This window comes from Pseudopodoces humilis, chromosome 4 (assembly GCF_049639895.1).
Source record: "Pseudopodoces humilis isolate 2021_Gansu_Grassland_sample_001 chromosome 4, ASM4963989v1, whole genome shotgun sequence".
Lineage (NCBI taxonomy): Eukaryota > Metazoa > Chordata > Aves > Passeriformes > Paridae > Pseudopodoces > Pseudopodoces humilis.
Window position 1 is genome coordinate 74,825,829 of NC_142203.1, and position 26,482 is coordinate 74,852,310.

Genomic DNA, 26,482 nt, shown 5'->3' on the forward strand with positions numbered 1-26,482 from the left:
ACTGAATCATGCATTTGCAGACACTAAAGCAACATTAATTAGTGAGGTTTGTGTTAACAGACATCTTGAGAGGATTAATGTGCAAAAATTAGATAACCAAGTGCATGCCATTAAGGCTTAAAGTGCTTCTCCTGCTGTGTCATGTGAACATTTTACGTGGAAAAACACCTGTATTCTCCATCATGCAACAAAATAATGGGGGACTTAATAAGCTTTACTAATTCGATATATAAAGTGGCAGCTACAGGAAGCAGGTATTTACTGGCAAGGAAGATTGTTTAAAAGAAACAGGCAGAAACGGCCTGGGAATATTTTACTGGATATCCAGTGAGCAAGCTGAGTGAAAATAAATTTTGGTATGCTCCTGCCATTGTCCTAGTCTCCACACTCCAAGCCCAGCCCTTGCTGGCTACAGCTGTCACCGCAGGCTGCACAGCCCTTTTGGCAGGGACACATCTCTTGCAGGGCTACCTTTGGTGGCAGTGACCAGTGTCCATGCCTTGGGATCCCTGTTACTCCAGGAACATGAACTACAGGTGACAACTCATTACCATCTCTGACCAAGATGTTAATGATGCAGTGCCAGAGCTCCCAAATTCCCTGGCTGTGTGAGCCAGCTCAGACCAGAGCCCCAGGGACATGGACTCACAGGTTGGTTCCAGAGGTGCCATGGAGGTGAGGAACACAATCCATAGAACTCACAAAGGTCTTTAACCCTGTTACTCTTTACTTATACAACAAAGCATACAAAAGGTCATGGACTGTTGAGTGAGTCCAGAGGAGGGTGACAAAGGGCTGGAGTCCCTCTGCTCTGGAGCCAGCCTGGGAGAGCTGGGGCTGCTCCCCTGCACAAGAGAAGGCCCCAGGGAGAGCTGAGAGCCCCTGGCAGGGCCTAAAGGGGCTCCAGGAGAGCTGCCCAGGGACTGGGGACAAGGCCTGCAGGGACAGGAAATAAATGTTGCAAACTCCCCATTCCTGGAGATGTTCAGAGTCAGGCTGAATGGGGTTCTGAGTAACCTGGTCTAGTGGAAGGTGTCACTGCCCAAGGAAGGGGTGGAACTGCATGGTGTCTAAGGTCTCTCCCAGTTCAAACCATTCTGTGACTCCATGCTTCTAAAACAAACATGAACCTCCCCCAAAAAAAGAGCAGATTACACACACTCCCATAGCTATGCTCTCTTCTCATTCCTACATGGTTTGAATTTGGATGAAAGTCTCTTTGTGGAAACAGGGTTCTTCTTACCTCTGGAAAGGTTGTATCTCAGTTCTGCATTCATGCAGTGTACTAGAGTCCACTCAGCTTCATGACCAACACAGAAAATTTTACCACCATGCAAATAACAGTACATGATAGAACATTATCATTAGGATTGGCAGCAATAGCCAATCACTCCATAAATTCTCATTTCTATACCCACAACCATTCATCACTTCAAATCCCATTTAAGAGGCTTTTGGATCACAATCTCTCTTCCCTCTCACCAATAACAATAAGACTGCGTAAAGAGAAACATTTTGCTTATTGCTCAAATGCAATGAAATGCTTCTTCTACCACACAAGACACCAGATCCCAAATCCTTCCCTGCTGCCCAAGGCAAAACTCCAACAAGAGAGTTCAAAACAACCATATCATTTACTGGCATCCTGTTTGCTATGCATTGGAGGGGTGTTTGCCATGGATTAACAGGGATGGTATAGTTCAACAGTTATTTCCTAAAATTCCCATTTAAAATATTTATAAGGTAAAATGCTAGTTTTTTGAAATACAATTCCCCATCCTCTTGCAAATCCTAGTAAAAAAAAAAAAAACTAAAAAAAACCACCAAAAAAACCACACAAAACCAAAACATTCTACTTTAAATTAATTTGAACTCTCTTGCTGGTGTTCTATTTTTAGATATAGGATTTATGTTAGCTGTTCTAACAAGATTATATTCTTCAGTATTATTCACATTATTCTTACTATTCGTATAGGGTTCCTTTTGGAAGCCTTAATAATATATCCCACTAGGCCACGTGTTCTGCATATGCAGCCCAAAAAGATGGCTCTGCTCCAAGATAGTCTGGAATAGAAACATGGAACAAAGGAAAAGTTTGATACAGAAAAACCTGTAGAAACGTGAGCACAATACAAGGCAAACCTGGTCAGCTGAGCAGGCAGGAGCTCAGCACACCAGAGCCTGACTGCTACCAAATATTATTGCTCACACCACTGGGCTGATTTCATTCAGTTCACTTATTCCTAACAAGGCAATTAGTCTCACCACCACGGCTCCAATTTCCCAGTGAGCCTGGAAGAAGACTGGGAGAACAAGAGAAAATAGGAAGAAACTGATTAACATCAAATTCAACAAAGCTCTAGAACAGACTTTACATGGAAATACCCAGGGAGAAACACAGCTGGTTCTTAGATGCAGAAAGGGCTTGTCTATGGGGTTACAAATTGGATTTATGGGTGGCAATCAGGAGGAGGACTTGGTAGCCCAGGGCTTGTTGTGTATATATAGTGGGGATTACAGCTTTAGATCTGAAGGGAAAAATTGGATAGACATATGTTTCAGAACAGCAAAATTATACAAAGAATATAAAGGCTATTAAAAGCAAAATCTATGCACACACCTAAAAAAAAATATTTACAGAGAACAGAGGCCACTTATTACTAAAAAGTACCAGTCATTTTTATCACAGAATCATCACAGAGGTTGAGACATTCAATACCAGATAGTCCCATCATCAACCAACAACACCATAATCACCCCTAAAATCCAGATGCTCCTTAAACAGTTCCAGAGATCGTAACTCCACCACCTCCTTGGGTAACTTATTTCAACGCCTGACCACTCTTGCAGTGACAATTTTTTTTTTTTCCAGAATATATCTGAAGTTCCTGTGGCAGAACTTCAAGCCATTTCCTCTGACCCTTTCACTTTGGATGTGGCAGCTGAGACTGACCCTTACCTCACTCCACCCTCCTGTCAGGGAGTTGTAGAGAGTGAGAAGGCTCCCCCTGAGCCTCCTTTTCTCCAGACTAAAAAACTCCAACTCCCTCAGCTCCTCCTCATGACATTTCTAGACTCCTCACCCACAAGATTATGAAGAGTAATTGCACTTGTACTGCAGATATAGAAATTAAACTCTTATTTGCCATCTCCAGATCCTGTTCAGGGCCAGGTTGGACAGGGCTTGGAGCAACCTGGAACAGTGCAAGGTGTCCCTGCCCATGGCAGGGGGTGGAACAAGATGATCTTTAAGGACACTTCCAATCCAAACCATCATGTGATTTGGTGGTTCTGTAACAGACAAACTTCTGTTTGGTGCTTTGAAAGATTCCCAATAAGTACAAGCTATGCCCACAGGTCTCACAATGCATTTGGGAATATGTACCAGTTAAGATCCACAGTGATAATCAGTAGCTAAAGTTTGCTTAGCCCCTGAAAACGCTATGAGGCAGAGATCCTCATTCAGAGCCCCCTGAAGTCAAGAGAAAGTGTTCAAAATTACTTCAGGGGGGTTTGCAAGTAGCTCACAAGGATGTGATTTCTAGGACTGTTGATCTGTTGCCTTCCATGAGCACCAGTTTTACTGATATATCTTTCAATGTGGTTCAGCTATCTCTTGGATAATTTCAAGTCTGCCAAGTCAGATGGATGTGCTGCATGCCGTGGTCCATAAAAATGAAAGGCCAGCTATTAATTGACTTTGCCTCCAGCTTAGTGACTTTGGAAAAGTCCCTCTTGCAGCCACAACATTTAATTTATTGAGAGATATATTTGGATCTATTTATTTCAAGAACAAAATTGTCTGGTTTGCTGCCATTTATTTTATAAAAGAGATAATAAAAATGTAATGAGTATGGAGATTCAAAAGTGGAAATGACACAAAGAAAGCAATAATCATTAAAATAAAAATATAAACAAGTCTATAAACCAAACCCTCAAGACATTTGCCATGTATAATGCAACTTTTATACCTCTTACTTCATAATGCATAACTTTACAAGAAAATTAATTTAATGCTTTTGCTAACCTTACTCAACCCCAATCAAGTAAAAGGTAGCAAGAAAAACAATTATATGCACACACAGTAAGCTTTCATTTAGTTCAAGTGGTGATTCAAGTATTTCAATAGCATAATAAAGACCTGAAATCTATTTAACCAATGGCAATACCAAAATGCCTGAAACTCTGTTTTTCACATGAGACTGCTTGGATATTTAAACCCACATAAACTTCTATGGCAGGGCTTTTGTGGGATACTTACCTGTGCTGACCTCTATAAATTTCATCATGACTTCAGCCATGATACAGAAATAAACTCCATACACAGCAGCAGTCTTGCAGGAGGGCTTGTGGCCAAAACATGCTGCCAGTAATGATGGAGAGGATCAGTCTGAGAGGGCAGGAGGAAAGGACTGATACTCACCAGCCCACCCCTGGTAGGATCACCCACAGAAGAGGGTTTAGCCATGGCAGTTCACACCACAAGGCAAACCCATCCCCAGAAGTGTCCAGTGCCAGGTTGGATGGGACTTGGGGAAACCTGGCGCAGTAGAAGGTGTCCCTGCCCATAGCAGGAGGTGGAAGGAGATGGTCTTCCAGGTCCCTTTCAGCCCAAACAATTCTATGATCCTGTGTTCAGAGCTCAGGCCCAGCTTGGGCTGGCAAATCATCACCAAACCATCCATGGGACATCATGATATCTCCTGTGGCACTGGAAGGGGTTGTCAGAACAGAGAAAAAGGGCTGAAAAGCTCTTTAAACCCTCACCTCCCTCCCTGAGGTCCCACCCCAAGCCCCCAGCAGAGTGATTCCCATTTTGCTGCAGAGGGAAAGGCTGAATCATAGAGGTATTGAAGTGGTAGGTTAAAATTGGGGCATTTAGTCCTTACATCTACTCAGAGATAATTGGCTTAATTTTCCCTGTTGTGAGGCCTTCCTGCCTCCTGCTGCCTTCAAAAGACATCAGACTGCACACACACAGATTAGAAAAATAGCACTGACTGTTAAAATGTTTGATTACAGATATTTCCATAATCACAAGCAAACATGTCAGACTTAAATGATCCTTCTCTTAGGCTCCCCACCTGTAAAACATGAAACAAGACACTTCATGCACTTTTCTAAAGCAAGGGCAGGGTTATTTCTAGAGCTGACTGAGGCCTTAGGCAGTGGAAGAACCATGTTCAGAAGGTCCAGGGATAAGTAAGTATATGCTGCATAAAATATTTTAAGAGGCTTTCAGAAGCAGGAAGAGCTTCTCTGTAATAATAAATCCCTGAAGGTTTTGCTGCCCTTGAGTTCAGTGACACGGCTGAGATATCCATGGTCATATAAAGATTGCAATTCTCTAAGCAGCTTTGTGGATAGCCAAAGGCAAGATCTACAAACCAGTCACTATCACAATTCATATCAATTATTTTTAAAACTGATGAAAAGCCAAAAGCTTCAGGTCAGTAGGTGGCCTGCTCCAGAGAGGACAACAGAGCAATCCATGTGTCCCCTGACTTCAGCAGGGCTTGAACAGGGACTTGGTGTCTGTGAGTCACAAATGCTGGAGCTTTGGACAGATCCTGACGGGCAACCAACCCCATTGGGGCCAGAGAATTCAGGCACTCACATTGCTGCAGAAAACCACAAACTTAATGCAGGTCTGATAAAATAAGGATGTTTCCTTCAGTTGCCCTCATTTTCAGCTCTGTCAACAAGCACGACATTCTTCCATGTTAGGCTGGAAAACTAAGAGAAGTATTTTCTGATCAAGTCGCACCCCAGGACAGGAGCCAACTGCCAGCGGAGGTGGAGCAGCTCACTGTGCCTGGGACAGGAGTCAGGGAGAGACAGCTGACAGGCTGGATGATATTTTGGCAGGATGAATGCAACCCACAGGTCACTTGTCCTCTGCCTTGTGCATGTCCATTCTCCAATGAGTCAAAAGTCCCTTGCACCAAGTCAAGGAACAAGGCAGGAACAGCAGTGCCCAAGTTCCCCTCACACCATCCTGTACCTGGCTATGAATGACTGCTGAACTTCAAGACTAATTCCCTTCTCCAAATTCTCAGCTTCTTACACTTTTACAACTTAAAATACTTATCTCTCCCATTACCTCAATCAGCTTGTTGATATGTCAGTTCAGTAATATGTTGGCAAATTGGTTGCAAATGATTCTTCTCATTTCCCTACTATGTCCAAAACATACACTTACACCATCCTGAACTCACATAAACTCCAAACTGTGTTTATTTCAGAGCTGTAAAGCTGATTTGACTGTTTAAATTGACACAAGGAAATAGAAACAAATCACTTTACAGCCTCCAAGTTGGCTTCTGCTGCCCAAACATCCTTTTTTGTGCCTTGGGCCTCAACAATTCTCCACCAAATGGGTCTGAGCACAAGTCATGTTGATGAATTATTCCTAGCACATGTATTTTAGGGGTTTTTATACTCAGATTTTTTTTTTTCTCGTTTCAATTCCAAATATCTGGTTTTCTTTAATAACTCATACTCTTATTAAGAATCTTGCCAATGTCCATTTAAACCAAATTATGCCTTCTTGAATGGGACAGGCCATCCGGAAAGCTACAACTTTTTTCTCTAGTAAAATCTATAATGAGAACTGTGTGAATAACTGTTTTGGGCTTTTTTTTTTTATTTTTTTTAATGCTTGAACTGAAAAACTAAGAAAAAAATTAGTATAGAATGAGTCTTAAAACTGTTTCATTTTTCTCAAAGGAATGAAAACAAGCACGAAAACACAATAAATGTTTTATTGCAGTACTTTTCTCCTTTGAAAAATTATCACTGAATTTAGCTAAACTAGGCTTTAATACATGCAGACTGTAACTCTTTTATTTTCCCTTTCTGCATTTGATCTTTTTTTATTTTCTTCTGACAAAGTACTCTGCTAAACACAGCTGTTACTTCTGGATGTGGAGTGACCTGAAGCTGCTTTTTTAGCAATAAAAGGCATCTTTCTCTCTAAAATTATTCTTTTATATCCAAAGAGAGAAAGAGATCTGACCTTTTCCTCTCTTTTAGTGCAAAACTAAGTATTTACTCATGGTGGGGCATGGGAATCAGCCATGGTATTTGACTTGTGCTGTAGCCATGGAAAACATAACCATGGCACAGAGGTGACATATTTAATGTCAAGGGCAAAATTATTTAAAATGTGTTTCTTCACCTACTATGTCACCTCAGCATTTTCTGGAAACAGAGGAAATCCCAGATCAGCTTTGTGGAGATGTATTTTGGTCCACATCAAGGACCCTGGGGTGCACCCTGAGTCTAACCCCACCTCAGAGGTTCAGACTAAGGGATTCAAAGCAAGTGGAAGCAGCCTTTGGCTCTTCCCTTCTCATCAGGCAAGCTGATGTCTGGCTTTCCAAACCCCTGGCTTTCCAAATCAACTTTTCATGACCTCCAAACTAATCCCAACCTTTGCACTGGACTCAGTACAACTGGCAAATTTATATTGTAAGCTTCATTAAGCCTCCTTCGGTCTCATAAATTCTATATTACCCAAGAACTGGCTATGCAGAAAGCACTCGGGGTCACACAAGACTAAGAGTGTGGCATTTAAATAACTCACACTAGTTAGATGTTTCCTCCACGTAACTGGAAGCCTTCATTGAAACAAAATGTTGCATTTTGAGCATTACAATAGAACCCAGCACTAAACCTAACCTTGGCTGCAGATAAGGCATATTCCTCAGGGTGAAAATTTACTGCGAGTAAAACAAGCTGATGCAAACTCTGTATTTTCCTTCAGCACCGTGCCAAAGTTCAGCAGTAAGGTTCTGCAATGCATCTTTCAAATCCTGTAAAAATATCTTGTACTAATAATACAGAGAATGAAAAAGGCATAAAGCACATCAAGAGGCTAGAGCTTAAAGTACTCAGAGTGATATCAATATTCTCCATCACAGGACTTGCAAATTTGAAAATGACTGTAGCTCTGTAGTCACCAGTTTCACAGAAGTTATCCCTGATCTGAGGGCAGGAATACACACCAAGGAAAAATACAGAATAAGGCAGCCAAATCTACTGAGAGCAACACACAGCTTTTCTCTATGGAGTTAACAAAACTCAACCCTAGCCACCATTCTGCAGTAAATAATTTCATACTCATAACCCCACCTAAAACTATCTTCTTACATGCTATTATTACTAAACAAAAAGTAGCAATACAACATTTTTTAAAAAGCCCAAACTGTACAAATTTATGAACATATGTGGCCTGAACCAATTCTACAACTCTGATATGTTTTTTAATTTAAAATTCTTCAGTGAAAAATTTAAATTTTAAATTCCTAATACCTGCCTCCATGTTCTTCCAAGTAATTTCTGCACCTGCAACTGACTCCAAGCCTCAGGCAGTGCACTCTGCTCAGCCTGAAGATGATCCCCAAATTTGTTCAGCTACCCAGCTATGAGAGGGAGCCCAGTGTTATTCACAGGGTGAAATTTGGAGTACCTTACTAGAGTCACCAATACCACATTTCCATCTATTTTCCACTTGAAGAACTAGGTGTTAATTGCAGAAAATGGCTATGACTTTGTCTCCACTTCCCCATTTCTCACACTCCAAACTGGTCCCTATATTCCACTCCTTCCTTTCCTCTCTTCTTCTCTCTTCCTTCTCTTCCTTTCTCTCTTTGGCTCTTGGAAGAGCCAAACCTTGACCTCCCCCTGGATCTTCAAACTCTTTTCTCTGGAAGCTCAATTTGAACACATCTTCAAGCCTTGTAGGGGAATTCACAGCACTCACACTTGCAAATGATACACAGAAGGATGTCTGGCAAAATGCTCTTTCTCTTTTGTCTGCCTTCCCTTTCCTCACAAACATGGACATTTCATCTAAAATATATGATTGCATAGATTTTAGTCTCATTTATCCCCTGTACAATGGGTATTAACCCCATTTCCAACACTAGCTGCGGACAGGGCTGCCACCACAGCCAAAAGAAACAGGTAAAAAATGCCCTCTGTACAAAATAAAATAAATCAATACACTGGGATGTGTTACGCTGAAGCTGACAAATCTTAACCCTGAGATTTTTTCTAAATCCATAACTCAGTCAGTCTCCAGAAGACAGAAGGCAGATTTTGGTCTTAGGTTTTAAGTTCTTTACCAGAAACATGTTTGGAAAGAGGAGATAGCACCACCTGCATCTGTGGGTAAGGCTGAACCTCAGAAAACACTTGTCACAACTCTAGACAGCCTCAGAATTAGCCAGCAATGTCCCCTCTCCCCTTGCAGCCACAGGGAACATTCACATGTGACATTGGAGACAGATAATAGTAGCTTCTAAAAAAGAAAAAAAAATAAAGCAAAATTAAACATTTATAAAGATTTAAATATAAATATATATATATATATTATAGCCATTTTAATTTTTTTGTTGTTAGAAACTTCTGTAAAGGAACAAGGCTGGTCTGCACACCCCTTCAAAATCCTCCACAAAATGAAGAGCAAGAAAAACCTTGCTCCATCCTGCAGTAAACAAGTCCCCAGTTGCAAACAGCACCAGGAACATTTTTTGTGTACAGCAACAAGAATCCAGAGCAGCTCCACTGAGACTGATGGATATGACCCTTCTCTCACTTCTATAAGTGATGTTTTATTAACTACAGAGGAATAAAACCTGAGATTACAGCCAGACTCCGTCACATAAGTTTTTATCTGCAGCCCTGACTCCTCTGCATCTCTCCATTCTTCGGTCTGATGAAAAGACCATTAACATTAGGGGAATCCCTTGCACTGCATTTCAAAAAGACATAAGGCCATTTCTCCAGTGCACAAATGCCAATACCATGGCACAGGAGCAGATAAGCTGCAACAGGGCGGGTGAAGACACCACCCCAAATTAGAGAATCCTTGAAAAGTTTGATTAGAAGGGATCTTAAAAGCCTTTTAGTTCCAATCCCCCTGCCATAGACAGGGACACCTTCCACTAGGTTGCTCCAAGCACCATCCAGCCTGCTCCTGAGTACCCTGCAACATGCCACACTTTACCATTTTATTCCAATAAATCTGGAGTTGGCAGCTCGGGAAATTTGTCCTGTCGTTTACAATCTTTGAAGTGCAAACTTCAGACTCACACAGAACAGAGAGCAGAAGTGATGTCTGTGTTTTCAGGTGAGCAAAGCTGCAGACTTCAAAGGTTCTGCACTAGTCTGTGAAGCCTCTTAAAGATTGTCACCTGAGTTTATCAAAAGCTGGAAGAAAACGCATCCATACATCCAGATAAACGTATTCTTTGATCTGAGTGATAAAAACAACTGTTTTTCTTCATGTAAACTCCTTTTTTGTAAATGTTTATGAACTGTGGGAAATTATGTCTCTGCCAGAATTTAAAATAAAGTGATTCAATGGGTTTGCCTTACACTTACCATTCATTATGCTCACAAACATTGCAGGAATCCCAATGGAGTTTTCAAGGAAGGTTCACGATGTTGTAGTTACCAGGGAAACACATGATAAATTGTTGCTATCTAAAAAAGAAAATCCCCATTAACTTTCTATTAAAGAGCAAGTGAAGTGAACTATATGGAGAAATGCCTTTGCGGTTACCATATTAAAATGCTGAGTGCTTTGTCCCAAGATTAACCAAATAATAGCCATGCTCTGACATTTTAATTCACTGTGAGCAGTACCTAGCACTTTACAGTCTGTGGTTTACCATGCTTTGCTAAAGACAGCCCAGTATTCAGCTGGATCAGCCCAGGAACAGCAGACACCACGTGATTGTACTTGCAGTTAAAATATTTACAAGCAAACCTTTGCTAAGCTAGGCTAGAAAAAGGAAAAAAAGCAGCAATGTATTTCACACCAAAACGAAGGGGTTTTGCCAGCTCCCCAAGGTTTGCACAGCCAACCCCAAATGAAGAGCTTAAAGGTTTAACAACAAGGTAATTTTGCATAGAGTAAAAAAGGTTTCTCAGTGTATTTAACATTAGTCATTTGGTCTTGGAGCACAGGTGTTGCAGATCACAAATCCCTTGTCTGCAGAGCACCAAGGGAGTCATGGACACTCCAACCCTGCCTTGCCCTTTGTGCTTCCTGGCGTGAGAAAACCACATAGCACCACCTAAGCAGCCACACAGAAAACCAGAAAAACATCTTTGTTCAAAGCCCTCTTTGAGCTCTTGCAGACTGAGTGAGCAGCTGAAGCAGGAATCATCACCTTTAACCACTGCCCCTCTGAAGGAGCTAATGTCCCTGCCTTCTTTTGGTCACTCCCCAGCCTTTGAGACTGACCACAAGACTGCCTCCAAACTTACTGCAGTATGAACAGGCTGCCTAAAATCCCCCTCAACAGAAGCTAAATAAAATCTGCCTTCTTCCACACTAAAATGTCCTATGGTACATTTCCTTCCCTGTCCTCTCTTTCACTCCTATCAGTTATAGTATCTCAGCCTGGCAGAAGGTAGTCCTCAACAAAGAACAGTAATTTCTCTGGCAGCTCCAAACTGATTCACATGTGGCTGCTCATTTCCATCACACTCAAGCCTTACAGAGTAGGACCCTGAATCACTGTAGTGAGTTAAAAGGATTTATTCTCACTTAAGAGGTCACCTCTGAATTGATGACATTCAGCAGCTGACTTACCCAAGTTTTCACTGTGAATTAATAAGAAAGCAGAGATACTGTCCAGTTTCTTGCTGTATTATTCCCACCTCACTACTCTTGGGGATAAAGAAGGCATTCATTTCATTGGAGCTCATGTTAGGATGTCTAAGCTTTGCACCACCAGAGAGGATCTTTAGAAATGCTTCAGACAAGTGGAGGTAGTGTTATGGGATGTGGGAGTCAGTTTTTCCCTCTTGATGGGACGGGGCAGTGACTAGTTCTGAAAAAGAAGAATGAATGAAAATGAAGACAGGCAGCTGATGGTCAGTGTGGAGGAGAAAGACGGGGGGGGTCACACCAAAGTGAAACTCAGGAAGATGCTGACACAACAAGGCAGGTGTGACCATCAGGACAGATCCTGCGCTAAAGGAGAAGTGATATAACAGGACAGGACAGCAATTCTTCGCAGAAAACATTGCTAAACATTGGACACCCCACCCCTGGAGGTGTCCAAGGGAAAACTGGACGTGGTACTCGGTGCTCTGGTCTGGGTGACAAGGTGGGGATTGGTCAGAGTTTGAACTCAGTGGTCTTGGGGGTTTTTCCAGCCTTTATGATTCAATAAAAGAATCTGCAAGGTTTAGACACAGCCAGGACATGAGACTCTAGACCAAACTGAAAGAGCAGCATGAGCTGAAGGTGGGTGACAGCAGAGATAAACAGGGAAAAAGGTGGGAAAGGGAAGGCCCAGTGAGCCCAGGAGCACTACTGACAGGGCTTTTCCTTTATCTGTGGGTCCTTTCCTGCTCCAGATCTGACAGGACATCTCACCCTTCCCTGTCCCCTCTCTTCTAAAAAAAGGCTGGTCCTGGTGATGGTCACATCTCTAAGGCCATAGCTCTAGGGAAGGGAGGGATATTGGGTTCTCTCTGAAGGCAGGACTCACATCCAACCTCTCTTCAGAGCTGTCAGGTCACCTGGCAAGTTCCTCATAATATCCAGAGGCACAACTTCAGTTGAATGTTTGACACCACACAGCTTCACACCACAGATTTAGCCCTTGCTGTAAATCAGTGTCAGCAGGATGCAAAATAATGGAACAAAAGTCTCATTTTAGTCTGTTGACCTGTTTTCTTTTTCCTTGCCTTATTTTTACTTTTACTGCTCTGCTTCTTAAACCCATTCCTAAAACAAGCAAACCCTTTTTTGTTTCCACTTGCAAAGGATTTAAAAAAAAAAAAGAGTGAGAGAGACACACAAACACAAAAAGCCAAAAAGAAACAGTGGAGAGGTATGTGTTATTGGACAAGTGTTTAATTTATGGAACTTGGCCGGCAGAACAAGAGTTTGAATTGTACTTCAATAAGTGGAGCTCTTAGAATAAATGTGGCTTGTAAAATTGTTTTACAGTCTGCTTTGCCGAACAGCCAACACCTCATGGAAACCTTTGAAAAACATTCTGTTTAGAAGCTATGGTTTTTATATTTCATATTTTCTCTATTTGTTTTCCCCTCTGGTTTTATAACTGGAACCATATGCAGAAAAACAGGATTTTTTGTGCCTTAAAATATCTACCTGATCTGAACTACTTTTATTATTAAAAAACAGACAGGATTTTGAAAATTCTTCATGTATGAGGCACTAGGTACAAACATGAAGGTGTACTTGTTTGATATCCCGGTGAGCTACAGATTTCCTGAGTAACCTTAGGACAGTCATTTAGCTGAGACTCATCACGCCTCTCCCTGCATACACGTGGTACAGCTGTGTGCATCTGAGCTGTCTGTCTTTCCCATTATAGACAGAAAATGTGACAGCATTTGGGACATGATTCATCTGTGTAGGATGGGAGAGGATGAATCATGCTCTAGATGCATATATTGACCAGCTCTTCACTGGAAGTCAAGGCAAGATGCTCAGGTACAGACATCCAACCCTCACAGGTCCCATTTCAGTCTCTCTGTGTCACTACAAGGATGAGGCTGAAACTTCAGGAAGTAAATCCATCCTATCCCAACCATGATGTCCCACACACCTGGCTGATCTCCCTGGAGATGATGCTGATCATTCCATGTCAGCCATGGAGAGGCAACACAGCAATAAGCCTTTAAATGGTTATAGGGAGTCAAGAGCAAGAGAACTAGAGTTAGATAATATATTAAAAAAAAAATTGTTCCCTGTGAGGGTGAAGAGGCCCTGGCACAGGTCCAGAGAAGCTGTGGCTGCCCAATGCCTGGAAGTGTCCAAGGCCTGGAAGGTGTCCCTGCCCATGGCAGGGGGTGAGACAATGTCCATTTCCACACAAACTCTTTTATGCATCCATTAATCCCTTTCTAACACCATTCAGGAGACCTGTGGTAAGGAAGCCAGAGCCTCCTTCACAGTTACACACATTGCAAGTGTGTGTGTGTGTATGTGTGTGACTGGGGGTGTACAGACAATCCAAATACAAATAATGCCAGCTTCTACCGCAGACACAAATAAAATCCATTAAATAAGCTCTGTGCCTCCACCAGCAGAGTGGGAGATACTGCTGCAGCAGAGAGGGAAAGAAGAAGTAAACTTTCACCTTGGAGCAAAGTATTGTGTTACACAGTACAGAGACTGGGAAAGGAAGACACAGAAAGACTCCAAGACCACACTGTAAAAACCAATTATCTAAATAAGGATGTGAGAATCATATTTAGCCCCATTAAACTACCTCAGCTGCTAATTGTTGTGGTTGTGCGTGTAAAGATATGATAGAACTGCTGTGGAATCTGGCTTCATTTAAGGCCTGTGATAGGTAAAAAGGTCACTTGAGCAATTTTTTTTCCTTTTAAGTGTTTTTGGTTTGATTTTTTTATTTGTTTTTTGTTTGTTTTTTTTATTTTAAAGGTCTGTCGCTAAGGGGTTTGTACCTAGTCTCAGAAACTGTGCTCCATGCATCCTCAGCAACTGCTCTGAAATGCCCTGCTTTATTCATTTGCTTTCAACATAACAGGTTGATCCCTGGTAGAGCCTCACTTGGTAAGGCCGTGCCGACTCAGCCTAGCGTTCTGTCACCTTCCCAAAGCTTTTCCCCCTAGCTGTACATGGCATTTCTTCTCTATTCCTTTATGGCTTCTTATGAGAGAAATGTGCTTTTGCAAACTGCTTCTCTTCAAGGCCCTTGTGAGGCCACATCCCTTGAAGTCAATGCGTTTCTGATGACTGGGCTCTCAGCACAGAAGGGGAAAGATAATTCATCCAGGCTTGGCTTCAGGTACCTTAACACATGGCCGGGCTCCCAACACAAACAGCAGCCCTGTAGAACATTTGGCCCAAGTGTTCTCGTCACCCATCACGCTGGCCATGCACCATCTCACTGTTCTGACAAAAAAAATTGGTCTTTTTTTTACTTTTTTTTAAATTTGCATGAGGCCACCAGGTCAGTGAAGGCTTTGTGATGGTGGGAACATTTTCTTCAGCAGCACAAGCCAAGAGCTCAGTCTGGGAGGCCTTAAAGATACACTTCTCTGTGCTGTCAGCACCCTGCACCTCAAAAGCAGGCTGCAGCAGCTGTCTGCTGGGGGATGAGCAGGCACAGGTAGGTCTGGAGGTGAGTCCCAACCACCTGGCACTACCCTGCAGTCTGGAAAATGTTCTTATCAAGCAGGACTGCTCATTACCACGCTGATGAATTGGTGTTTGCTAACAAAAGGCCCTTTCTCAAGGAATTCCTCATCAGCCCTAGGTGTGCCATAAGTGAATCAGGCTCTCATTAGCCTTAATTAGATAATTGTTCGAATGATTTCTCTGTTATTCATGCAGCCTGTACCACTGAGCACCAGCCCATCGATAGACTGACAGGTGTTCTCTGCAGAGAAATGGTGGTTTTTTTCCCAGGGTGAAATGATCCTGCAGGGATCACTGTGTCCACCACATCCCTCCAGGATTTTACCCAGCTGTTGCAGCCCCTTGGGCTGTTCTTTCATAAAGCCCCATGGCTCAGCACTGCAGCACTGCAGAGGCTTTCAGCACCCCCTGATAGCTGTTTGGTTTTTGGGGGGTTTTTTTGCTTTTATTTTTTTGTGCTTTTTATTTTTTCCCCCACTACTTCTTTCCCACAAAATCTGGTAATTCTTCAGCCTTCTCCTCCAGCCATGTCCCAGGTCGCTTTGCCGTCTGAGGAGGGTGAGTGTGCTCCATCCAAGATGAGACTTTGTTTCTTTCCAATCCATAAGAAGAAAGAAAACAGGAATCATAAAAAAGGGGCTAATTTTGGGGTTTTTTTTCCTTAGCCCCAGAACTTCAATGTCTGACTTGATGCAGGTTACAGGCCTGTTGCAGATGGCTCGGTGATTTAAAAGCACTAGCCTGCGACTATAGATCCCACTTCCAAAAACTTCAAGGTTGACCTTGGCAAAGTCTCCTAGGCTGGAACTTTTCTTGCCTGCAAACAGACCTCTAAAAGCTCAGCCACCCTCTGCAGCCAGTGGAAAAAGAGAGCAGAACACCCTTTTTTTTTTTTTTCCTTTTTCACTACCCAGCTAGGTAAGTTAGGAAAAAGAGATACCAATCACTCTCTGGAGATATTACTTTCTCTCTACAGATGGGAATTGACTGCAGAGGGGTCTTATGATTTCTCCTTGTGAAGGGGAAATATGATGACATTGCCTTTAACCCCTGACAGTTAAATGATGTGAGCAAAACAAGAAATTTGAAAAAACACAGGTCCCATATCTCAGTTTCAGAGGGAATTGAGCTGTGCAGCCTTGTAAGTACAGGGTTTAGGAGCTCTGAAGTCATGTTTCTGCTTTGTAAAACCCCCAATTTTTCCCGATGGGGTTTAAAATTAGCATAAGCTTTTCATGTGCTGTGATGATTTAGACACAACCCCTTGGCATTTATTCTCCCTGCTGGTAACAGCTGTACTGCCCAGCTCATGGTGGTTACTGTTCACAGCAAAGGGACCACTCACCTTTCTTTATTGATGTATCCCTAAAACTTCAAGACCATAGGACATGTTCCAGTCTCCCTTACATGGATCCAATGCAGCTCCTGAGCCCACCTCAGCCCTTGGAATTCTTTGGAAAACACTTCAGGGAGAACATGAGCAAATAAACAAAGTAGAGAAAATGGAATAGGATCACAGAAGCATAGAATTGTTTAAGTTGGAAAAGCACTCTAAGATCATCAAGTCCAACAATAACCCAGCACTGCCAAGGCCACCACAAACCCAAGTCCCCAAGTGCCACATTCAGACAGTTTTTGATTCCACCACTGCCCTGGGCAGCCTGTTCCAGTGTTCACCAGAGATTAATCTCTGTTATCAGGTCAATTGCTAAATATGACTGTGAACCTCTGTAGGGAAAGCAACCTCAGTGACGGCCAGGTGCTGGCCTGGCATTTCCCTGGAGTCTCTTTTCTGCTTGTGCTGTTGCCCTCAGACCCTATGTCACTCCCAAAAAATACTGGGTGCCTATAGAGCACCCAGGTTGAGCTGCCTGTGGGAACAGCAGGAGCTTTCTGCTGTCAGGTGTGGGTTCAGATGGCTTGGCTTCCACCTGAAGGTGCCCAGAGCTACACCTGAGGAAATTATACATCTTACAAAGCCCCAGTGCTCATGGGATATAACCAGGCACAAATATCTGCTTTTCCAGTAAGAGCTGGTTTCTTACTATCTCAGAGGGATGTAAATTCCCAGTATCTAACCACTGCAAATTCCCTCAGCCTAGAGGACACAGGGGAGGAGAAGGGGAAGTCCAGCTCAGTGTTCAATATGCCAAGGACTTCCTGGCTAGCCAGAAGGAATAGCCAAAAATGACAGTCACCAAGGCTGCCTTAAACCAGGAACAGGACTCAGCTTCTGGCCAGAATGAGATTACAGATCAGAAAACAAAGAAGGATAATAAAACCACCCCCTTTTCTTCTTTTGCTCCTTGTTTATTCCCACACTGAGCACAACTTTGCAGAACCTCAAAACCTCCCTGTTAACCCCCTGAAACACCCCTGGGCAAGGGCTGGAGCCCCTCTGCTCTGGAGCCAGCCTGGGAGAGCTGGGGCTGCTCCCCTGCACAAGAGAAGGCTCCAGGGAGAGCTGAGAGCCCCTGGCAGGGCCTAAAGGGGCTCCAGGAGAGCTGCCCAGGGACTGGGGACAAGTCCTGCAGGGACAGGACAAGGGGGAATGATTTTAAATTAAAACAGGGGAGATTTAGCTTACATATAAGGAAGGAAGTCTTGTCTGTGAGGCTGTGGTAGAGGTTTCCCAGAGCAGCTGTGGCTGCCCCATCCCTGGAAGTGTCCAAGGCCAGGCTGGACAGCCCTGGGATAGTGGAAGATGATCTGGGATAGTGAAAAGTCTCTCTGCCCATGGCAGGGGGTGGAATGAGATGAGCTTTTAGGTTCCTTCCCAGCCAAACCAATCCCTAATTACCTGATTCAAGATTTGCAGGTGTCTATTCCTTTCACAACCACTTTTTTGTTTGTTTGCTTGTTTGTTCATTTGGTTGGGGTTTTTTGTGTTGTTTTTGTTGTTGTTGTGGGTTTTTTTGTTTGGTTGGTTTTTTGTTGTTGTTTTAGACCATGTAATACCTTCTATAATGCCCCTCCATTAGGCCCAGACAAAGGCAGTGATGCTTAGGCTTTGCTAGTAGGCTTTCACACAGCAGCCTGTGTGGATGCTGGTGCTGAAGGTCACCCCAAAGGCTCTGGCTGCCGTGGGAAGAGCTGCCGGCAGAGAGAGCCAGAGCTCTCTGCAGGGCTGCACTCAGCTTCGCGCTGCCAGGACAGAAGGAAAACAGCTTTCCTTGCTCAAGAACCTTCGTCTAAGGGCATTTAGAGCCACTGGTATTTTTGCCGTCTTCCTGACAGTGTTCCTCTCTGCAAAGCAGCCTTTCCTGCAGCCAGGCATCCCTCCCTGCTGCTGCTGCAGGCTCCAGCTCCGACAGACAGCCTCTCCGAGCCACCCATAAACAAGCTCCCACCGGAAGATGGTGCCCATATTCCACCAAACAGGGGGCAAGCCCTTCACAGCACAGTCCACTTTGGGGCAATACCGAAAAGAAACCCAGCCACACTATATCAAGATCACCAGAGCAAATCCCACATCTGATGCCAGGCTCCTCCAGGCAGCAGGGATGCAATTTTGAGAGTGTAACCTGCAGTGTAACTCACCAGTGTAACTCACAAATACACTGCAGTGTATTTGTGTATTTTCTCTTTAAGATTTATATGGTAATGACTTTTTAATGAGCAAAGCCCCATAACTGTAATTGAGAGATTAATAAACCCTTATTCCTCCTGAATATTCACCTGCTGAGGTGCACACAGCCCTGAGCTGGTGCTCTTGTCCTTGTCAAAAGCCACATGTGGATGCTGATTTCTGTGCAGTGCTTTGATGTTACCCCAGGTTGCTTTTGATGGCCCATCAAAGGCAGATATGGAATGAGGAGCATCATAGATTCCTGATGATATACAAAAGCACCAACTCACAACATCAGAAAGGACACACACTTCAGCCTCTCCTCTCGTGTTTTCTCGTCCCCTACTCTCTGCTGCCGTCCTGGCAATTTGCATTGCTTGTCTCCAGCTCACTGCTGGACAAACTTCAGCAGGCTCCCCTCTTAGCACCTGCCACAGCAGCTACACTCACCCAAGCATGGTCAGCACACAGGTGCCACTCAGTTTTTTGGCAGATGCCATGTGTCATGTCCAACCAGCAGCTTGTCACAGGCTGCATTAGGAGCTGGAGTGAGGGTGGAGTGCTGCAAGGCACCATGCCACAAATCTCTTTCCCCCTGCAGCTCTGTGTGCCACAGCCCCACAACAGCAGCAGGGCACTGCCTGGTCCCCACCCCTGAGAGGAGACACCACTGCAGCACACACCCCTCCCAGCTGTGGATCCAGCAGATCCCTTCTCCATAAACATCCCATTTTTAAAAAAAGATATCACCACTGGGTTCTGCAGGTTGTCAGAGACCAGGCCAAAAGGGTTTTTTCTAACACATTGTCTCTGTGATTTACAGTTGCCCTTCGCCATTACCCAAAAGAGGATGGAGCTCGGCGAGATCGTTGTGACTAAACATCCCAATGAGAGGGAGCTGTACAAGAAGGAGATGCCAAGAGCTCAGGACCTGCTGTGGAGAAGTGGAAATTGGATCCTCCATGGTTTTGGGTATCTCACAGGAGAAATGAAAGAATATGGAGAGTGGATGAAAAGTAAGAAGGAGGGTCTGTTTGGGGATATCCATATTGCCAGCGGTACCTCCAGTGAAGTGTGTTTCACCCCCTGAAGCAGAGCAGAAGCAGCACAGTCCAAGCTCACTGCAAACTCTGGCCTTTTAAGTATCTCACTCTCAGGAAGACAATCTCACTGCATTCTCTGGCCATCACTATGGCAGCAGGCAAAATTCAGCACGGTCCTAAGATGTCTTTCACACTTAATCAGTTACATGTCATTAGCATCACATCTGACATAGCAGTGCCCAGAAGCACTGAGAGAGTGTCACAATGCCAAAAAACAGAAGCCAAGACTGATCTCAAAGGTTCACTGTCCAGACAGGAGCAATGCATGAGCAGACAGTCCAAGCTACCTGTAATTACTGGGGATGAGGATTTGAGAAGCTATATAAAACTGTGAGTACTCTGTCAAGACTAGGGTTGTTAGCAGTACTCCTCCAGCAATGGGAGAGAAATAGGAGACATCCATTTACAGCCAGGCCAGTGTGATCCCCAGACACAGGAATATCTCCTCCTGTTTTCCCTTTACTCCAGTGGTCCATGCTTTGTAGACAGCTTTTCTTACTCGGTGTTCTGGAAAGCTTTGGCCACTGTCCTCTGGTTATATTTGACTTTTTACAGCTAATGCTTGTGTCTGAAACTAAGTGTATTGCTGATACATAGCTCAACACCAAATACTAATTAAAATTATTTCAGACAAGCCTGTTCATTTTCCTCTAAGGAGCCCCTTCCTCCTCCTCCTCCTCCTTCTAGCTCCTCCTCCTTAACCCTGCTTGGAAGGAGTTCTTAGGAATAAGCCATTGCCCATATTCAGAAAATACTCTGGAACCTTACACTGCATCTAATGAACAATCAAATTAAGATGATTAATTTCAAATTTTGAAGACAATAAAAGCTGAATATACACATTGCATGAACATCTGAACATCTTGTACACACAAGCAGTTTCCCTCTCCCATCCATTCTCCTTGCATCATCCTTTAATAGCACAAAGCAGTTCAGAAATGGTTGCACTTTTCCCAGAAGAGAGGCAGAAGAAAAACTCAAGTCAATTTGCAGGAGGAGAACCAGCAGCAAAAAGTTATTGCAGTGCCCTCATCCCACCTTCTCCCTGCACTCACTTGAGGTATCTGTGCTTGGTGTCTGTTTACTCTGCCCAGGTTCAATAACCCTCTCTAATAACTTCTTGTCCTCTAGAAATGCCTCTTTGCCCTGAGTCCAAGCTATAATTACTGTTTTCTAATTTAGGTTCTTTAGCTCTCAAAATACTTTTTAGAAACCTTTGACCCCATCTCCTATATACACCATACCACCATGTTCAGGGTTGCTGATTTTCTTCCTACAGTAGAAAAATTGCTTCCTTTTCATATTTCCCTACATGCGTACAAAGTATTTTCAGAGTCCCCCTCTGCATTTGAATTAGAAACCAAAAAGAGTTTGTCTCCTTATTGAATTTATAGCAGAATCTAAAGTGATCTACCATGCAAGTAATCCTCTGACCACCATAAATAAGTTACTTGTTTGTCTGTCCCTCCATGAATTTTTTAGCAGTGCCCAGTCCATCTATATTAGTTCTCAAGTGACAGATGCAAAATATGCAGAGACAACAATCAGTCAGAGACTTATTTTACAGAACTGTTAATATTTCACCTCTGTTCTGTGCCCAGAAAGGGGCTGCAGAGATTGTGCTTTGCTGAAATGATGTCTTTTCAACAGTGTTTTCCCTTGATCTCCTCCAGACAAACCCTTAATGGTTCAGCTGGTGGACTGGATCTTGCGAGGGACCTCTCAGGTGATGTTTGTCAACAATCCTCTCAGTGGACTGATCATTTTAGTGGGGCTTTTCATCCAGAGCCCCTGGTGGATGCTCACAGGCTGTACTGGAACCACTGTGTCCACGTTAACTGCGCTGGCCCTCAGTCAGGACAGGTAGGTGGCACCTCGTGTCCTCATGCACTTCATAAAAATTGATGGTGATGATATTATTTGGAGCCCTCTGATGGGTCATTGCCTCCTGTTAGAGACAGAAGGCTCAGGTGAAGACAGAGCTATGGCCCAACAAGAGCTGGCCTGTCCCTGTGGCTGTCTGTCCTCCTGAAGACAGTTCTTTCTCCCTTATAGCCATCCTCACATTAAATTAATCCACCAACACCAGAGGTTTATGTCCAAAAAAGAGACAGAGGGGTCCTTTTACTTTATTTGAATAAAGGGAGAGGCCATGGGGCGTTCCTCTGGGGTCTCTCAAATTTTTGGAGGATGCAGCCTCCTTTCTATCCTAATTTCCTGGCTGTATGTCCCTCTCTCTTTTCCTTGGCTGAGGTACTTGAGAGGTACAGACTTCCTGGAATGCCTGATACCTAAGATTCCTCTCTAATGTATAACCCTCCCTTTTAATTTTTAATTCTTATGGAATTTATGGTTTTTCCCCATTGTTTCTTTCATCTTTTAATATCCAGTTTCATTTATCAGCACACCTACAGTTTGTAAAGGCAAATACTGTTTTTTCCATTCGTCGATCAGTGAGTGGAGTCCTTCGCATTGTTTCTTTTATCTTTCTGTGCTAGTTTTATCTACCAGCAGACCCACAGCTTGTTTGCAAAGACAAATCCATAATTCATCTCACAACCACATAGGTCCTTTGAGTCACAAGGATCCCTCTCCATCATCCCTCAGCCACCAAACTTCCCCCTTCCACAGGTGGTGCAAGGCTGTACATCAGTAATCTCACTTTTCATCTCTTCACTGGGGGCAGGACACTCACAAACCACATTTCAGTGGGTCCCAGAGATGGGTCCCACCTGCAGCAAAGCTTTCTACCTCGCACTTGTTTCCATCACAGGCCGTCCATCGCAGCCGGGCTGCACGGCTACAACGGGATCCTGGTGGGCCTGCTCATGGCTGTCTACTCTGACAAAGGGGATTACTACTGGTGGCTTCTCCCCCCTGTGGCAGTGATATCCATGGCCTGGTAAGTGCCACTGATCCTCCTAGGGACAATTCCCAAAGGGTGGGTCTGGCTACGAACAGCTCAGGCACACTGAGGCCTCCTCTGCCCTACACCAGTAACTCCAGACTGGATGGCACCGGAGGGTTGTGTTCATCACACAGAGCTCATGGTAGGAGTGAAGGGCACAAAAACACTGATTATACCACACAGGCAAAGCAGTCCCACCCCAATCCTCCAAAAACAGCCCTCAGCAGCAGGACACACACGGGTGGGAGGTCACTGCACCCAACACCACAACGCTTCTTCCTCATCCACGAATCAACCCTGCACTCATCCCAGGGCTGAATTCAATATTCCCCTTGTCAGATGTGCAACCAGTCATGAGCAAAAATTAATTCCTCCAAGTAGCTCCAATGGACAGACTATGTCCTTCCAGGATTAAATTTTGCCATTTTTGAATATGGATCTGAACAGCACTGCAGAATCTGTTTAACAGCCTTAACTGAAATTAATTTAATAGTCGCATTTTAATCACTGTAAGCAGTAAGATGCAAGCTATTATTGGATTTTCACTGCTTTTAAGATTAGATTTGTTTTACATTTTATTTCTTAAGTCATTCTCAGTAAAGGTCATCTTATAACAACCTCTCGAAACCCAGGAGATGTTGCAAGAACGTTTAGTTTGTCTTATCTGCCAGAATTCCTTGAGGTCTTTTGTTCAAAATTTTCTTCATTGTTTAGATCACAAGTCTTGAGGCTAGAGCTGAAATATTTTAAAATCAGACACTTCAGTGATTTTTTTAACTGATACTTTTACTTTCAGCTTTAGAAGTCAGCATTTATTTAACTGTTTCCTTTTTTCCTGACAAGATGTGTAAGTGACAGAAGCTTTATATTTCAGCACAGAAATTAGGACACCATTTTCACTGAAGTACTGATTTTTTTATTTTTTTTTCTAACAGCTGCAAGCAAGGAAGTCTGTAAACTCCTTTGGGAACCAATCTTGTCAAAAAAAGAATAGGCTTCATCTGAGATTACACAGGGAGAGCAAAGCATTTTTCCCACTGATAGTATCTATACAGCAGGACACAAGATGTTGCTTTTGAAGTGTCAAATAATTTGGATGGGGTCATTTTTTATTTTAAACGGCTTAATGATCTTCTAGGGCTCAAATGCAGTTCCTTGAAAAATTAAAGTCTTTAAAATGTTTTTTTATAAACTATGTAATGTTCACTGCTACTTGGAGTGGACTATAGGAGCTTTTCAGCTCACCTGTAGCAGAAGAACACTTCTGGAAGGAGAACACGAGCCATTTGCACCAAGGACTGCCCATTTCTTCTCTTCCTTGAGCTTTCTGGGGCCCATAAAAACCAGATATTACCTTGCCAATATGGAGGACACATACTTCAAGTGGAAATCAGGCAGTCTGGAAATATCCTGAGGAGAGCAGATCAAACAAAGATTATAACTCAGGTTCTACAGACAAGAACAGGTTTTGAAGGTTTGCATGTCTTTTGTGCTCTGCTCTCGGCTGAGTCTCTACCCAAAAACTTTACATGCTAAAAATATTAAATCAAGCTATAATCAAGCTATTTAAAAACAAGTCTCAGCTTTCAGTATACTGTATGATTTTGTATGGTACCTGGGCAGAACAAAATTACATCAAAGTCTCAGTGAAGTCTGGTACCAACACCTTTCCTAGCTCTGCTACAGTGGTGGCTCTTTCTTTACAGTCTGTTGGGTCTCACAGTCCCCAAAAAGTGTCTAACATAGCAAATATTTCCATCTTTCTTAACTGAAGACCTTTCTACCCTTTTTGATCACTTCTTCTTCTTTATTTCTCTTTCAGAGCCATCTCCTGATATCCTTCAAAATCTTTAAACAAGAACAAAACAAAACAAAAAACAAAAACAAACAACAAAAAAAAATACAGGCAAAAAAGAAAAAAGGCAAATTGGGTAATTTCCAGCTCCCTCCTGCCTCCTCAAGAAAGACAGCAGCTTTTCTGGACCATTTAAAGTTCTCCACAGTTCATGTGACATTCCCAAAATTTCATTTTCTGTTTCTTGTTCAAATTTTAAACTGAATAATAAGTCAGGTTGCCTGTCTCTGCCCATGCCCAAATGCTGTATTGGGTGCATACATGGATGTGGGATTATTTTTTTCAGAAATATGAACAGCTTTTGACAACTCTTTGTTTGATGCAGATGAAGATACTGAAGTATTCACCACTTGGCATTGCTACAAGGAACTGTATTTGCCCTTATTTGCTAAAATTACCATTTTGTGACCAAAGAGGAAGGCTGTCTCACCCCTATAAATTGTGATGTTTTAACAGTATTTAATTGTGAAGTTATAATTGTATTTGTTCTCCTGTTCTCAGCCCAGTTCTGTCCAGTGCTTTGGGATCCATCTTCAGCAAATGGGACCTTCCTGTTTTCACTCTGCCCTTCAACATTGCAGTCACCCTGTACCTGGCAGCCACAGGACACTACAACCCCTTCTTCCCCACAACCCTCATCAAGCCCATAGCTGCAGTGCCCAATATCACCTGGTCTGACATCAATGTGCCTCTGGTAAGCTTCACTACATCAAGTTTGTGCTATTTCACTGCAAAGGTGAGCATGAGGTTCACCTCTGGGTGACACTTTCACCTGGGTCAGAACGACTCAGGAGCAACTCTCAGAAGTACAGGGGCTGGTTCAGTGCAAGCACAGCAGTGCCACAGAATCCCCAGGGACAGTCCTGGCTGATCCAGGCTGGTGGACCCTGAGGGAGCAGGGAACCTGAGCTTCATTCCACTCAAACTTGGGTTGTCCCAAAAATAGTCTTGAGTGTACATCCAGCACACATCTGGATATGGCCTCCTGCTGTCCAGAAATGGGTAAAAATACCATCAGCAACACAGTCAGTGGCAATGTGAAAATTTAGAGGAAAGACCAGGATTTCAAAGTGACAGAAACTCATTTATACCCAGTCCCCTCACATCTAGCTCTAGGTCTGGAGAGTCACCTTCCCAAAGGAGAATAGGGTAACTGATCCAGAGGGTTGTGGACATCAGGGACAGGTGGTGTCCCTCAGGGGTCCATATGGGCACCCGAGTCACTGAATATCTTCATTAATGACACAGACAGAGGCATCAAGGGCAGCCTCATGGAATCTGCAGATGGCACCAAGCTGAGAGGTGCAGCTGACACACCTGGAGCATGGGATGACATCCAGAGGGACCTGGGCAGGCTGGAGAAGTGGAACCTCTCAGGTTTAACAAGGCCAAGTGCTGGAGCTGCAGCTGGGTCAGGGCAGCCCCTGGGATCAATCCAGGCTGGGGATGAGCAGAGGGAGCAGCCCTGGGAGAAGGACCTGGGGGTGCTGGGGGTGAGAGCTGGACCTGCCCCAGCCCTGAACCCCCTGCCCTGGGCTGATCCCCCAGCGTGGGCAGCAGGGGAGGGGGGATTGTGCCCCTGTGCCCCTGTGCTCAGGTGAGACCCCACCTGCAGAGCTGCCCCAGCCCTGGGCAACAACAGCACAAGGACGTGGAGCTGCTGGAGCCAGCCCAGGCTCCAGCCTGGGTGATGAGAGGGATGGAGCACATCTTTTATAATAAAAGGCTTGGAGAACTGAATTTATTCAGCCTGGAAAAGGAGAAGGCTTTGGGGTGACCTAACTAAGGCCTTCCAATATCAGGAGAGATTGTGTAGGAAAGATGGAGGGAGACTACTCAGCAGAGCCTGGAGGGACACTTGAAGCCATTCCCCACAAGG

General features: G+C 43.7%; 1 protein-coding gene across 1 annotated transcript in view; it reads left to right on the forward strand.

The window, feature by feature from the left end:
- Positions 1-26,482, forward strand: part of LOC148184538 (urea transporter 2-like) — a 307,863-nt gene that overhangs the window by 275,836 nt on the left and 5,545 nt on the right. The window contains exons 4-7 of the mRNA XM_088054095.1: positions 19,561-19,753; positions 21,514-21,703; positions 22,614-22,742; positions 25,105-25,297. Coding sequence (XP_087910221.1) covers positions 19,588-19,753; positions 21,514-21,703; positions 22,614-22,742; positions 25,105-25,297 — 678 coding nt within the window. The 5' untranslated portion in view covers positions 19,561-19,587. The remainder of the gene's footprint in view (positions 1-19,560; positions 19,754-21,513; positions 21,704-22,613; positions 22,743-25,104; positions 25,298-26,482) is intronic.